This window comes from Simochromis diagramma, unplaced genomic scaffold (genome assembly GCF_900408965.1).
Source record: "Simochromis diagramma unplaced genomic scaffold, fSimDia1.1 OVJJ01000802.1, whole genome shotgun sequence".
Lineage (NCBI taxonomy): Eukaryota > Metazoa > Chordata > Actinopteri > Cichliformes > Cichlidae > Simochromis > Simochromis diagramma.
Window position 1 is genome coordinate 18,941,318 of NW_024387492.1, and position 16,129 is coordinate 18,957,446.

Here is a 16,129-nt window from a genome sequence, read left to right on the forward strand (position 1 = left end):
CTCCAATACCAGCTAATTTAAGTAAAGCATTAAGCCCCAGAGCTCCAATAAAATGTCCTGACTTGGCTGAAAAATGTTTCCCTTGTCACAGGTTTGTTGGTGTATAAAAGATTTAAGTAGACACTGTGACTCTACCCACTGGTTAGTGATGTCCCATTATGAAACCAGGAGCTGAGCGTTTTATATGCGAAGGACGGATCTGAAACTGATGACATGAAACAAATGACACTGCACACTCATTGGCTAAAGACTTGTGATTGATTGCCACTGAGCATACTCTGGATAATTATCCTTTCTGACTCTAATAATGATCCTTAATTATATTATGAACTTCTTAATGTATTCACACAGATTGGGCCTATAAAGTCATCTGTAAAGTGTTTTCTGAGTTTCAGTCGACTTCTAGACGATCAGAAGATTTTTGCCAGCAGAGAAGTTGTCCCCCCTGCTGGCTATTAGAAACAATACAGGTTTAAGGCTTTGCGTTTCAGGTGTTTTCACGCTGTCTGTGGGTTCCTGCTGACATCTTTCCAACACAACAAAAGTTGCACACTGTCAAAGAGCTATAGCTCAAGTTAGAGTCATATAATAATCTAAAACTAACATTTGGATATTTGACTTTTGGTGCTCACTGCATACTGAATGTCCAGATCACAACATGCCTCCGGTTTTATTGTCATTATCCATTAGCCTCATTAAATGCTTTGTTTTTCAAGTTAGCACCTTTTTAAAAAATGTGTTCTGTTTCTTTTTTTGTTGGTTGTTTTTTTTTTACCTCATTGTTAATGCATTTAACCACAGTGTGCGCCCTCCCTTTTTTTGTGTTAGCCAACAAAACTGACAAGGACGCACCTTGTTTCGTACCTTGTTTCCCACTCACTGTGCACTCCCTTAGTTCATTTAGCTGCACTCCGTTAAACATTATTTCCACTGATGGTCTTCATTGAAGATGTTATGTTTAGGCTGTTGCTGTTACATTTGACTAAGATGTTGGTGCATCAAAGTTAAAAAAAAAACACGAAGTTTTGTGGTTGTGTCAAAATGACAGTTATCAAAGGCGGAGACAGAATCCTGTTGGCCGGATTTAAAGTAAATTCCTCGGAGCTGTTGTGTCTTTACAAAAAGCCTGGAGTAAGGCATTGATTTTGATGTTTGTTGTCTGTGTCTAAATTTACCAGTCGTCTAAACGCAAACTGTTCTCTGTAGACTTTCAGTCTGTCACTTGCAAGAAACCCCTATAAGCTTGCTATGTTTTGTTTTGGTTTAGGGTGTTTTTTTGGTAGGCAAAAAGACACCAAGAACTGAGTGGTTTCACAAGAGAATTAAACTTTTTAAACTTTTTTGGGGGGTGTTGTTTCAAAATATGGAAATATCTTTTCTGTTATTTTAATCAATCAAACCATCCACTAGGGCATGTCTTTTTGCTTGAAAGCCTAATTTTTCTTATCGCAGACCTTTAACAAGAAGGTCTCGCCACAGACGTTTGCATTGACTGACATTTGCCAGAGACTCTGTGACATTTAGTCCCGCGTGTGATCCATTTTAATTCTTTCGATTTATTATACCTTTTGAAAATCAGGTCTGTAGCTTATTTGTCACCACGCTGAACAAACCAGGTCATCGGTTCTCTTGTGGTTCGCAGCACTTTACAAGCTCCCTTTTCTCATATTAGAGGCGCCCAGATGCCCACGAGGTTGGGTTACCATGTGGGTGTAAATCCCATCAGTGGTCAGGCCTTTTGTGCATGACGTTGCTCCTGCTCTGCCCCTGCATTTTATTCCCTATTTAGCCAAATGTCACCCCCAGAAATGATCTTAAATAAATATGTGTGACAAATATCACACAACAGAATGTGGAAGACCAATTTCAGGTGTTTGAGCTGTGAAATGAGTTAGTTTTGCTTTTCCTGGGGTGAGTCAGCTTGTTTATGATTTTTGGCCTTGGGGAAGTGTGCGTGTGAATATTTGACATTTTCTATCACATGCAAGCCTTCCAGCCTTTTAGCTCAGTCCTGTTCTCTGACAATACAGACTTTCCACATCGACATTTAAATGATACCTCACTACATTGAACGCTTATTCACTCTGACTCTGTCTCTTTTTCATCTCTACTTTTTGTTTTATGTTTGAGAATATTTCCATTTGAATTATTGAGCATTGTTTGAATTAACTCGTTTGAGTTCGTATGCTTCCTGGTTATTCGGAAAGTGGCTGCTGAGGCTGGTGAATGGACCTTAATCACAGGTTACGGGCAAAAAGATTAGATGGGAGATGTTTCGTGAAGCTGGGAGTGTTGGCTTATTAAAAAAATTCTGTTTAAGATGATAATCAGCATTTTTCCTGACTCAAACTAGGCCCTCGAGAGGGTGGGTGACTACAACTTTGATAATTAAAAATTCTATTTATGAAAATCCTGGTCAATCTTACCAGACTACAAAAACATCTTTCACAGGTCATGCAAACCACACCAGGATGAAGCCGCCATGTTTTAATATGCATATTTCCAACACAGCCCTCTTCCCCTGCTGCTGGGCTCAGAACTGTTTTCTGTTTGTCAGCAGTTGAATGTTGTTGTTTTCTTTCCCCCTTCGACAGGTAAAATCAAATGTGAGCAGGGAAGCAAAAATCCAATCACAAGTAGCCACTTGTGCATTTAAAATCAGAATATCAGGTGTGAACCGCAGTGTGTCTCAGCTGGATCCAGACGCGAGCTAGATATGAGATCTCCCGTCTGAACTGATTCCCATCCTCCCACCAGACTAGACACTTCATTACTCTCCCTGAGTGATATAAAACTCTTCTGCTGACAAACAACACGCAGTGTCCTCTGACTTTTTTCTTACATTTCAAAATGAATTGATTAGTTTTAGACATCGATCCTTAAAAAAAAAGTACTATAGTGATACAGGAAATCGATACAAAAGGCTTTTTGCATGACAAAAGTAAACGCTCATTGCAGCAGAGCATTAACCTAAAATTACTGCTTGATGCTCACATTGCAGTTTTTATCCCTCCAGCCCATCCAATTGTGCACTCCTCCCCTGTAACTTTCCTACAGAGACGGCAATTTTCTATGTAAATTCGCTTTCTCCCGATCGTCTTCATTTCCATACCAGCGCCGTCAAAAGAGCTGACTGTCAAAAGTGTGCCGAGTCAGCACCGACTGTGCCACGAGAGAGCAGAGGAAATAATAACGTCAGTCGATCCTCTTTGCACCTGTGCACGCACATGTGTGTATGTGCGTGTGTGTTTTATTTTTTAATACACAAGGCGAGGATTGCTACTTTTGAGATGGAAGATAAAGCCAAAGGTTTTACCCGTCTTAGAAAGAGATTCTGCTTCTCCTATCAAGTGTCAGACTCGAGAAAGGCTTCCAGCTGTGAAGCCAGAGGTGATCCAGAAATTTTCTGCCATCTTTGTTTGACTGACATGAGCTCAGCATTTCCTTGTTTTTTCTTTTTTTTTTTTATTGCCTTAATACCTGTTAACAGAGTGTATTTGAAACTTTTCTTTTTCTTCTATGAATTACACTAGATTCACTAATAGATGAGTAATGTTTGAAATAACAGCAGAAGAAAAAAAATAGATTTGCATAAACAAAAACTGCGTGCCCTTTAAAAGTTCTCATGAATGGCATCGCTGTTATGGCTGCCAACCAGAGATGTGACATTATGATCCCGATTTGTTTAATGTAGTAAAAATTAAAAGCAGTGGTGGAGAACATGACAGCGGAGGCCCTTCTTTCAGGGTGGATACAATGAGTGGAGCATTGTGCTAACTTTGTGCGTGCTTATATGTACCGCATTCATACACCGTGGAAAACGGATGCATGAGAAACACAAAAAGGCCACATTCATTATATGTTCTGTCATAGTACGCTTTTAGAATAAACTCAAGAAGCATGTAGTGGCTTTAATTATACTGAACATAGCGAGATGAAAGAAGATGGGAGCCTTTAAAGGAGCTCCAGCACGGAAGGCTAATTACTAAGTGAAGACCAGTCTGCTCTCAGCTGCTATACAGTACCTCCAGGCTTAACGTCTGGCCCAAGTTGTATTGAATTAGGGCCAATAGATTAGCCAACAGTGAGCGGCATCTGTTTTGCTTTTGTTTTTTAAAACTCAGAGCTGCATTCGACTCTGTCAGCGCACTTGGTGAATTTAGCCAGTCATTAGTACAGAGTACGGTCAATAAAACATCCGTACATTATTCTGCTGGATTCAAAACAGCACACAGAAGATGACAATCTGAAAGGAGGGGTTTGAAAACAACAAGATCTCAAGTTTCAGAGGCCAAAAGTTCTGTTTTGTGTCTACTACTGATTTGTATTTAATGTACATATTTAGTCAGTCTATGGTTAAAAGTCTTCAAATTTCTTATGTCTAATAAAGTGTCCAAATTTTAGATTTTTGATTGATCCATTTTAAATGAGCTTGGGCCCAAAGAAGATGGTAGTTTTAAATTGTTGTAAATGCAGCGGTGAGCTTCTGGCAGTGGTTCTTAGAAGTGTTCCCGTGCTGTGATTTCCGTAACTCATCGTGTCTTTTTAAGTGCAATTTACTGCCTTGCAATCAGTGTATGCTTACTGTTGTCACCATCACGAACGGTGGCGGGTGCCAAAAGTGACGCCACAACTGCTGGCGCGCGGCCTGCTTTGATGTTGTTTAGGCTTGCCATGCATTTCTCGTTTTCTCTTTTTAACTTGGCCTAGACACAAGTTTAAACTTGGAGACAGTTTTACTCTGTCTTCACTGCCATTTCCATTATATATCACAGCAGGAGCACAAAGGTTCCTCGAAAACCTTGAGGACAAACCCCTCAGCGACTGCTTTGTTTCCCTTTTTAACTTCTATTCTTTTTTTTTTCTTCTTAGTTGTGACACATGATATTCATTAGAAGACTGCGACAAATCTAACACAACTTTGTTTTAATTTTCATGCTAAAGCAAACAATGCAGGGGCCGTCAGTATCCGGTCCCAATGGAGCACGGTTTCTCTTTTAGCCTGGTCCCTTTCTCTTGATCCTGTAAATTTTTAATTATATTATGTCTCATAAATAATGTCCCAAAATTCTTGCAATCTTTGGTTGAGAAATGTTTTCCTTAAACGACTGAACAGTTTTCTCCTGCAGTCTTCTTTTCTTCTTTCTTCTAAATACATACATACGTACGTCAGTGTTACAACCTCATTAATTATGAGAAATTTGACCTTTTTTTTTGCCCTTACCCTACATAAGCAATGTGTAAGGGCTCCAAAAAGACCTTTCAGACCTTTGCAGCGCTTGACTCTCTCATCTTTTCACTTTTTCCAGTTAAATGCAGGCGTTAAATATTTGTAGATTATTGCATTATTGGTTGTTGTTCCTTCATATTACACTATTTATTCTCACAATAACAGTGAAATGTTCACTGTCACTGGGTGACATTTGGGACACAGACCACAAAGGACAACTTGCATACATTATAGCTCATATCAACAATCTCTCTGTCAACATGTTTCATTCGCCGTCACCTTTTACGCTAACAGCCGACCCTCTAAACGAGAGGTTTGTATACCCTTTTGTGTGTTATCATGGCTGACAGGTGGCCCCTGCCGAAACAGCACAATAACTCTGGAGTTGCTCTCTCTCCATTTTCTCCATCCAGTCTCATTAGCATTCAAACTGCTTCACCTGCAGGGCTCTTTAGTAGTTGGGGGTGAGTCAGAGTTTAATTATTTTGGACAGTAAAAGGATTTTTTTTTTTTTCCGAGGTGTAGTCTGGACAGATCCACCTTTTAACACCAAAGTGACCCTGGAGGGGGAAGGAAAACATGCTGTAAGAGCAAATGCATTCATGGGGTCAGGAAGGTGCCAGCATATACCAGTGAACTGTACTGCTGAAGTTCCTTTTTCTCAGTATTTCCATATCATTTAGATAGACTTGGAGGAGAGTTCCCTGTAAAAACCATCAGTTACGCTGGTTTATATTCCACCCTGAGGCATCCTGCCCGGAAATGTTTTTATACCTTGCAGGTATTTGCATTGCCAGCGTTGCTTCCTCCTGTTGTAATTCAAGGTTATGAGTTCAGACTCTGCTCTGACCCACACAGATGACTCAGTAAGTTATAGTCCGGGCTTTTTGCAGAACTTTGTACGGTGTTACTTTTATTTGCATATCAGACAACATGTAAATCAATACTGGCATTTTTTTTCTGTTCTTAGTTTCGCTCCTTCCCATTTGCTTTGCTTAAATGATTACGATTCCATCTCCCATCTCAAATCCGTATTTGTTTTTCTTCCCTCATTCATCCTACTTTTTCCTTCCTCGAAGCAAGTTATTAAACCCAGAGTGAGCGAGCGAGTGAGACGGACACAGACAGAGAGAGAGAGAGAGAGCAAGGAGGACAAGAGCAACCATTCACACAACAGCAGGCTTCTTAACTACCGAAAGCTGTCACCTCCTCAGAGTGGTTTGTGTGCAAGCCTCTCCAATACAGCTGTCAGGGCAGCAGTCTCCAAACGGGCCTCCTTCAGCTGACACTCAGTCGTACACTCGCTTATGTTTTCCATATTCAGTCTGCACTCATCGCTGAATGGATTAATTAATTCATGAAGTGAACAAACATCACACTTCTGTGTCCTTTTAACTCTGCGCTAGATGTGCAGCCCCACGTACAGGGTAGGAAATGCTGTGTGGTACAGGAAGAATTAAAAATTGGGTGTTTAATTGTCAGTTAGGAAAGAGAAAATCTTTATATTTCGGAGGGAAAATTGAAGAGATATACAGGGAGGTGAGGGTGGACTGTTTAAAACCAGCGGCCTCACAGAAAGCTAAAGGTCCCGGCACAGTGGTGGGTTGGGCAGTTGGAGTCTGCTTGTAGTGATGTAAAACCATGTGTTTAATAACAATAAAAACCCATGTTTTGCCAGGTACAGATCACACGTTAACGCCACATGTCAACCGAGTTCTATGGACATCCCACATCATCACCATTTAAACCATTTGTTTAAAGTCGGACTGGACGGTGTAAAAAGAAGTTTGTAAAGGTGGTTTCTTATAGCTCCATTCTGATGCTATTAACTCGTATTCATGACACAGGGTGTCGATGCAGTGCTGGAAATTGATCTCGCCAATCAGTCAAACTGTGTTGGCCTGCTGCATTGAGTTTGTTTTTACAGACAAAGACAGACAGTAAGGCAGGAAGAAACAACAACAGAAAAGAACCACATCAAACCCCAAATCCACAGCTTTGGGAACCTGTGTTTTAAGCTACTTAATAATCAGTGACAGATGGCTGAATAAAAACAAAAAACAGTCTTTAAATTAATCATGAACTAGTCATGTGTCTGTAAATACATCTGGGTGAGGATGCTTTTCAGTTTTGTTTATTGCCAAGATAACAGAGCAGATACAGGGCAGGAAATGAAAGAAAAGGAATGAGATAAAATGTGAGTGTTATATATGCATGAGTAGAAATTTGAATTGAAGATGGGAAAGGGGGGAAAAGGGGGGAGACAAAGGAATAAATCAATTTTCATCAGGTGTTTAGCAATGATGAGCACTGTCAGTGAAATGAGGAAGAAAGACGGAGGTGGTGAGGAAGGACAGAGGGGAGGAGAAGAGGGTAGCATGTCAGGATCTGGGAGGGAGGGAGGTGTCGGCTCGCGCCGTCCCCACAGACGCCGCTGTAATCTGGGCCACGTGTCCCAGAATGCCTGCTGGTCACCCAGAGGCTTGGCTGGGTGATTCATCTTAGTTAGGGAGCTGTCCAAGCGACTCCCCGCGGACTGCAACACATAATCGTACACGCAAAACACACACACTGCAAACATATGTGGTTAGAGAAGAGGCGGAGGTTTGATTGACTGAACACCCATACTTAAAATTTAAGGTCCTTGGTTCCACCTTCCACTGTCGTCTCCTCACTCTAAACATAACCTGAATCTTATAAATGACTTTAACTCTGACCAAAAACATAATAAATCTAATTTATCTCATTCATATAAGTGCGCACACCTGTCAGCTATACTCACAACAGGAAAACACACTAACACTATGTTAGTTATTCTCTACTCGGAGATTACTGAACCAGGTGAAGCTTAAGGTTGTTACGAGGGCCATTATCTTCTCCACACAGTTAAGGCAGCTTTTACACAAGCATGGCTGATGTCTGCTTAAATTCTGCATGTTCTATCATCTACCATCTTTTGTAACAACCTTAGGCAAAATTTACTCATCACTCCCTCATTTTTGAAACGCTACAGCAACATACGGTTTAAGAGCTTAGCTTAAAACTTCATTCTTGAGCTCAACTTTATCCCATACAGAGCTGCAAAAAATAAATAACTATTTAATTATTGATAAAGAAGCTATTTTTTTCTCCATTAAATTATTAATTATTTGGCCTAACGAAATGCCAGAAATACTATAAACATTAAGTTTTCCAAGGATAAAGTTTGTTACCATAGAGAAATAAATGTGAAATAACTTGAGAGCAAATCAAAAACTAATATATATATTTTATATATATTTTATATATTTTATATTTCTTTGATGTTCCAATTGCTTAACTGTTTAAATGTAAGTAATCCTCTTCAACAATCTTCAACACAACACAGTGATGTTCTGGACATGCTGTCACAGCCATTGATTCTTCACTTATGGTTGATAGCTTTAGGTAATCTTGGAAAGACTTTTAAACGCGTGAATTTACAATAAGTACTTTGCCATCTTTCACTTTAATTGGTTTAAATAATTTGGATATGCTGAACATTTGCTTGCAGCCAGCCTAATTAGTAGTTCTCATTTATTGTTCCTGTACTTGAGTCCTTTTTATTTATGTTGCTTAGCAGTTCGGTTGGTAAACTCCAAATTAATTGAGGCTGTTGTCTGTAATTTTAACAGGCTATTTTTAATAATGTTTCGTATTTCACTGCAGGACTCACTGACGTCATCTTTCTCGTTTTTGTTTCTTTAGTGTTCCTGAGATCTAAATCTCGATCGTTCCAGAGAGCAAAACACGCATATCAGTGTTAATGCCTGTGTTTTACACCTCATTGACAGGTGGCCGCCTCATTTGTTGACAGTGGTGATAGCCAGTCTTTACCCTGTGGAAATAAATCAGTCTTCTTTGTGTAAAAGCTGTATTGACGGGCCTGATGCTCTCACATTCCCTGCCTCATTTAGTTAAACCTGATTCAGTGGCTGATGTTCAGTGAATGTCTCAGCATGTGTTTAAGTATAGGACAATGTCACGATTTCAACCACTAGCTTTTCACACTGAGCTCAAGAAATCAATGTTCAACCATCATTTCTACTCCCTTGTATTCACTCTGACGAGATCTTTGAATAACTCATTTGTAGACTAAAGACCAAAGACTAACACATCTAATGGGAGGAAAGTAGAGTAAATTTTCCTTCTTTCTACCTCCTTTGTTAACGGTTTCATTGCATGAAAACCATGGGAGTGTGTCACATTCAGAATAGAAGTTTCTGACACAGCTTCACCTACTTCCAAGGTTCATGGAGAAGAACAAGGCTCTAAAGAGGCTCTAAAGCTCCAGCAACACTCGCAGTATAAAGAGCAGCTTTATTACTTGACCAGCGTGTTTTGGGATTGGTTGTTGATGACCCTGATGAAGGCCACAGGCTGAAACATGTGGTCAAATATATTACACTTTATATTGCAAGTGTTGATGGAGCGTTGACCTCTTTAAACCCCATTCAGAGATGAAGCCTAGCAGACAGCTAGCAGGTATAAGCTGCTTTTCAGTTGAAGTAGCAACTCCCTTAATGCACACTTTAAACCTTAATACAAATTAAACAAATGAGTTATTAAAAAATTGGACCTTGTAACATTGTGTTTAATGGAGATTGACTCGCTTTTCGAGCAGGCCTTGAGTGGCCATGACAGGAGCCATTTTCAAATGCGAAAATAATACCGCTTTTTGAAAACCTATCGTAATGACTGACTGTTTATTAAATATGAAAAGATGAATACTCTTTTTTTAACTATTTGATATAGTTATACATCATAATATTCTGTATTTAACACAGCTATGTGCTTGTTCACATGACCAGGTTGTCTCGCCGTAAAGGGCACACAGAAAAATCCTGGTACTTGAGCTGTTTGGTGTGCAGATTGATCTATTTTCACGTCTCTAAAGCAGATGCATCATGAGTTATTGGATGCTGATATGTGTTTCATCCATTTGCTAGGGTTAACATATGCAAACAAACACACTGGTGTGTTTTCCTGAAGCCTTTGCTGTCAGAAGCATCGAGGTGTGAAATGTGATTATCAACATCAGCTTTTACTACTGACATCAGCCACAGGTTTTGCGTGTGCTTTTCGCTTTCTGTAGTACTTATTAAAGCTTGTTGGCAGCTTGCTTGATGGCCTTGGACGCGGAGTGTGTTTAATTCATTCTTGGGCGCATCCCTGGGAGTGTTTTTATTCTTCCCCTCAGTGTGCTTCTAGCATTATTAAAGGCATTAATCACTGCGATCTGATGCCTTGTTACGACACGGCTCTGCTCCCACTGCGCAGCCAGCTAAACACACACGCATTTCGGTGTCCACAGTGCCATCAAACATCTTGGCTTGAAAGTACTGCATTGTGAAAGTCTCCTTGGAATACAGAAGGAACCCGTATGAGCGGATATATCAATGTTTTCATCTGTTAAATTCTTTTTTGCTCATGCCATGAATCCTGCACAAGAATCCGTAATCTTTAAGGGAATTTTTTAACAGAAAACATCGACTTTCAGATCTGGCTGCTTTGCTGTTTCTCAAATTCTTGTTAATATCCCTCTCGGCAATGTGCATGTTCTTGAAATCATTTTTAAGTCCTCCACCATCCAAACTCCATCCATCCACTTTCTTAACTGATTTTCCGATCCGTGAGAAGAAGTCACAGGAGCAAAAAAAAGAATTAAAATTATCCATATTTTTTTCTTCCAGTAGAGGGAGATAGTTTAGATATTTCATTTTAAGCCAGCATGAAATAATTTCAGGAAAGTGTTTAAACAGATATTAACGCATTTACACTTAAATACACATTCGCCGCCTAGCTTAATGGTTTCTATGCATTAAGTAACCTGGAACGAATGTACGCTGTATGTTTTTTGCTCATTGCCAACTTTGTGGCTTTAAGTATTTTATCTCCCCCTGCTGGTAATGCAACATCTGCATGCGTGTCCATTTCATGTTTTGCAGATTACACGTTACATCTATTATACATTTTGTTATGATATTGGGTTGGTAACTGTAGATTTTCAAGTTGATACGCCTCAAGAGGTTCTTGAAGTGTTAAAAAGCCAGTTTTCCTCATCTCATACAAGCATTTTGTCCTCGGTATTTTTACCGAGCTACTACTCTGAATTTCCTCCACTGTAGGAATGTAAAACACTGGTGATTTGAAACTAACCCATTCGAAACTCGAGACTCAAAGTCTACTGAATTTAGCATGCACTGTTAGGTAATAACTCAGATTTAGGTGTGCACGTGTAATAAAGAGTAAACATGTTTGTTCAGCCTGGTAAGAAATATCTCCTGGCTTTTCTCATCACTTTTTTCATCTTTTTATGAATCTCTGTTACTTTATATTAAAAAAATCTATTAACTTTTGTGTTTTTTCTGGTAATGTATAAATAAAAAGAATTAATTTAATCTTCACTTAGCAAAACATGTTACATTTCTTTTAGCTCTGGCTAAAGACTCAGTTCCTTCAATTTAGTCAAATTAAAAATATATGAAATATAAAGAAATGTGTGTCAATATTTGGTAGACCTCATAAAGTCTGATATATTGGAAATACTCAGGTGTAGCCTATCAGTCTCTGTCTGCATGTCAGGCGGACAAAAATGTAATAGGAGAAACATGGCTCATCTTGACGGTGTCAAACACATCGACACGTTGCTCCGTCTCACACGAGGATATCTGACATTTATTCCCAGAATGCCAGCAGTTAATTTTGGCCACATTTCTGTTACCTCTCTCACTACTTTAACTCTCAGTAACCTTTCCTGCCTCTGAATTTTGAGGAGAAAGTCATAGAGTTGCCACATTGTTTTGACGAGTGGCCTCTTGAGCTTTTCTTCTTCGCAAATCTTTTTCTCCCTCCTGCCCCCGTCTCTCAGACCCCGCTGAGTGGCTGATCCCTCGAGTACAGAGCTGCCAGCTCATGACGCAGTGTGATACTGCACTGTCTCTGACTCAATGTGTGTGTAAAAAGACACATTTCCACATATAGTAGAATAATGCATGAATAATAACAACAGAGCTCATTAGCAGTAGTTGGATAGTTAGTCGGTCCTTTATTCATGGTGATTAAATACCAATTTGGGGTGATCATCATCATCAGCCAATTATTTCACAGCGTCAGTCACAAAATATTGGAGGAAAGCTGGCGAATTAATCTCCTTTAGGTATTTGTGGCTAACTGTACACTGCTGGTGACATCTGGTTTCAAAAACATCAAGATGGAGACAGCAACTCCATCTTAATACTGTGAACATGAAAATCTGCATGTGCTATTAAATTCAAATAAGCTTGAACTGGCTTTGAATGGCAAAACTTTACATATATTTTCTACCTTGTTGCAAGACTGCGAGCTACATAGCAGCCTCTGGTTGAAAGAAATAGCGCTATGCAGTTCAGTCACACATTTCAACAAGAAACATCTCTGGTGTTGTTGTTTTTTTCTCCCCTTATGAACTAAGGCAGCTCCCAGAAGTGGGAATAAGTCTCACATGTGCGAGTCACAAACAAGTCTAAAGTCTTAACCTTCAAATCCCAAGTTACTGTGGGGAAACCAAGCAAGTCAAGTCCTATGAAATTCCGATGATCTATCACAGATTTCACATTTTCTGTCTTGCACTGGTCATGAATGTTCAAAAGATTTATTTTTTTTTAGCAATAACCCTTTGAAGCTTTCTGATTTTTAACATTTTGTGGTCTCAATAAAAACTCTCCTAACAGCACAAAAACAAGAGGATTCAGAAGTGCTGTTCATGAGAGGTGTGGCAGGATCTGATTGACTTGAATCTGTGGGACAGGTGCCACTTAATTCTACACCTAGAGTCAAGTTATAAGAAAAAAGTCCAAATCCATGTGGGCTGCATTAACAGGACATGAAGCCATTCTCATTCGTGTCAGTGGGCAGCAGCACCAGTTTGAGTCAAGCCGCTGAAACCCTGGCAGCAGTGTCAAACTGTCCACTACGTCTTAGGCCAAATCCCATTTCATCTTTACTGCTTTAGTACACTCACACCAGAAGCCAAATATGGAAGTACACTTCACTTTTACGGCCAACAAAATCAGACACCTTGGAGACAACCAAAGCCCTCGGCTAGAACTGCTACAAAGCTGTCTTGTCAGATTTGCTAACACAAAAGATTAGACTGGGAATTTAAATGCACTTGATAAGAGATCACCAGTCAAGGAGGAAATTTGCTGTTGTGTTGCAGCAGAAAAAACACCTGAACTGTGCTTAAAAAAAAGTGGAACCAAGAACGTGATTAGCACAAGTTTTATACAGGTTAAAAAACAAATCAAGTCTTACGTCACGCTTTTAGGCTGTTACACAGTACTGCAAACAACCAAGGAGTGGTAGACATCCAGGAAAAACACCAGATATTACCATATTAATCTAAGAAGAATGAGCATTATTCATTCCTGTGGAAATTGAAAGAGTTAAAAGTGCACAAATCCACTTTTATAGGGCATCATTTCCCAGTTTCCTGCAGGTCTGAGCTCCAGGTGTATTTGCTCTTGTTTTCAGGTTGAATATTCATGACACTATTTAAAGCCACACTGGGCCTCTGTGGTGGGTCCAAATGGATCTGAAGGTTACATGCATTGAAAATTCAACTCTAGCAGTCCGTAACTGTGTAAATTGATGTTAGTACACTTAAATACACACCACAGGCTTGTGTTTACCAGCACAGGCTGTGATGTCTCACCCTGAAAGATACCGAAGGGATGAGAGGAGATCAAAGATCCGCGAGTCTGGCTTTCTCTGGATGGAAGGCTGACTCACTGCTGGTTTTGTGGTTGTTTTTTTGTTTTGTTTTTTTAAGATGTGTTTTGCTTTCACATTTAAGCTAAAGTTAAGCGGTTTTCTCCTTTTAGCCTCACAGATTGTGATAGAGTTGCAAATCTTACTTTCTTTGGGCAATCAGTTTGGTGAAAGCAGCAGGAACACATTAAATAGAGGGGAAACGAAACATTGCTGGCTATATAATGGCAAAATGGTGAATTAGACGTAAGCTGGAGAGCCATAAATCAGTTTTTTTGTAGTGAGAAACTGTTTTTAAGATATCTATGTTGAGTCAGCGACGTTTTAAACAACTAAATGGGCTAAAGTTTCCTCACATTACACATGGAAAACATCAGTATAGCTCCAAGCAACAGTAAAGCAGGCAAGGAAAGATACTGGCAAAAACATTACAGGGATAAAAGGAAGCAGACAGGAAAGAGGAAAAGCCTGGAATAAAGGGATAAAGAGTGGAAGGATGGGGGAAGCACTGAGCTACAGGTGTAAGCCTTGGATTTTGAGCAGAGATGGAGATTTGCAAATGTTGAATTATATTTTCTGCTGAAAATTCAAGGAAATGTAGAGGCATGCATCAGCTGCTCGAACCATCTTGTAATGACTTGCTTGTTTTTGTTCTGTTTCTTTCTCAGGTGTTTCGCAGAAAGGCAGTGGAGTTGGGCGAGAAGCTGCTGCCTGCATTCAAAACGCCCACCGGCATCCCCTGGGCTCTGCTTAACCTCAAGAGGTAAAACAAACAGACAGCACACACACTTGCTCTTTGTCTCCCAGCAGTCCACTTTCAGGCAGCAGGTCTGTTTTGATGGCCTGATGCTTTAAGGAGCGCTATGGTCTACCCCTCTCTGTTCCACTCGCACACACTGAGCTGAAATGCTTTAGTCTTACATGACAGAGCAAACTTGTCAGACAGAAACTGTTTGATTTTTTTGCATCCAGGGCTTCATCCTTGAAACTAAACTGCACTGGAAAAGACAAACCCAAAGAGGTTGGGGTTACAGGCTAGTTACATGGCAGTGCTGGTGATGTTTCCTTTCCTCTGGCTGAAACCCTCTTTGTGCTCCACCAAAACCTCCTCCATATAAAAAAAACCCCTCATACTGCTATTTTAACATTTTTTCCATTTGCAGAGATATAAACTGATTTTAAGAATCTAAAAACCGATTTTTTTTTCACTCATCTAATTTCCAAGTAACAGTCATTACTGGTTTGCTTTAAAAAATTGCTTTAATTTGACTTTATTAATAAGGTCATATATAAATCACAGGTGTCTCACCTGTGGGTTGAACCTGCTGTTCAAACCTTTGTTTAAGGTGAGGAGCTAAAATGCTGCATTTCAGATGATGGATGAACCGAGCGATTAGAGGGTTAAAATAAGTAGGGATTATTTTGGACTCTCAGTCATGCAAAGCTACTCAAGCAGAGTCCAAGAAAAGAAATGTGCTAAGAACACAGTTTTATTTTTATATATATATATATAAAATAAAATGTGCACAATGCCAAAATTAGAACTATAAAGCAATTAAAATAAATTCCAACCAATAAGCACATAACATTTTGGGGTCTTTAATATGAAAATATGAGTATCTCTGTATAAAAACAATTAGAGGTCTGCAACTATTTTTTGCTACAGTCCTTCTGTCAGTCACACATGATGAGGAGAGCACTATTTTCTTTCTATCAGTCGTTCCCCAAAGAGAGACATGACATCCAGGCTGTTTGTCAGCCCGTTAATTAAAAGGCAGGTTGTCATGACGATAAGCGCGCTGTAACAAATTAATTTTCTCTCTGTCTGTATGGGTGAATGGACTCTGCCCGCCTTGTCCTCTTCCCTGAAGTGAGAAATACCCCAGGGAGAGTGAGTGAGTAAGTGAGTGAGTGTGTGTTCATGTCTGTGCACATGTATGTGGCTCTGCACACATACGTGATCCCCAGAGGCCTGAGCAGATTGCTGTTGATGATGACTTTACCTGCATGACTGAGTTATGATAGCTTAGAACCACACAAGCACAACCCCATATTCCTACATACACACACACACACACGCACACACACATACTCAAATAACTCTGGAAACAAATTACAGTAACAAATATA

At 39.7% G+C, this 16,129-nt stretch overlaps 1 protein-coding gene across 1 annotated transcript in view; it reads left to right on the forward strand.

Moving 5' to 3' along the window:
- Positions 1 to 16,129, forward strand: part of man1a1 (mannosidase, alpha, class 1A, member 1) — a 152,308-nt gene that overhangs the window by 98,076 nt on the left and 38,103 nt on the right. The window contains exon 5 of the mRNA XM_040018055.1: positions 14,668 to 14,762. Within this exon, the coding sequence (XP_039873989.1) occupies positions 14,668 to 14,762 (95 nt within the window). The remainder of the gene's footprint in view (positions 1 to 14,667; positions 14,763 to 16,129) is intronic.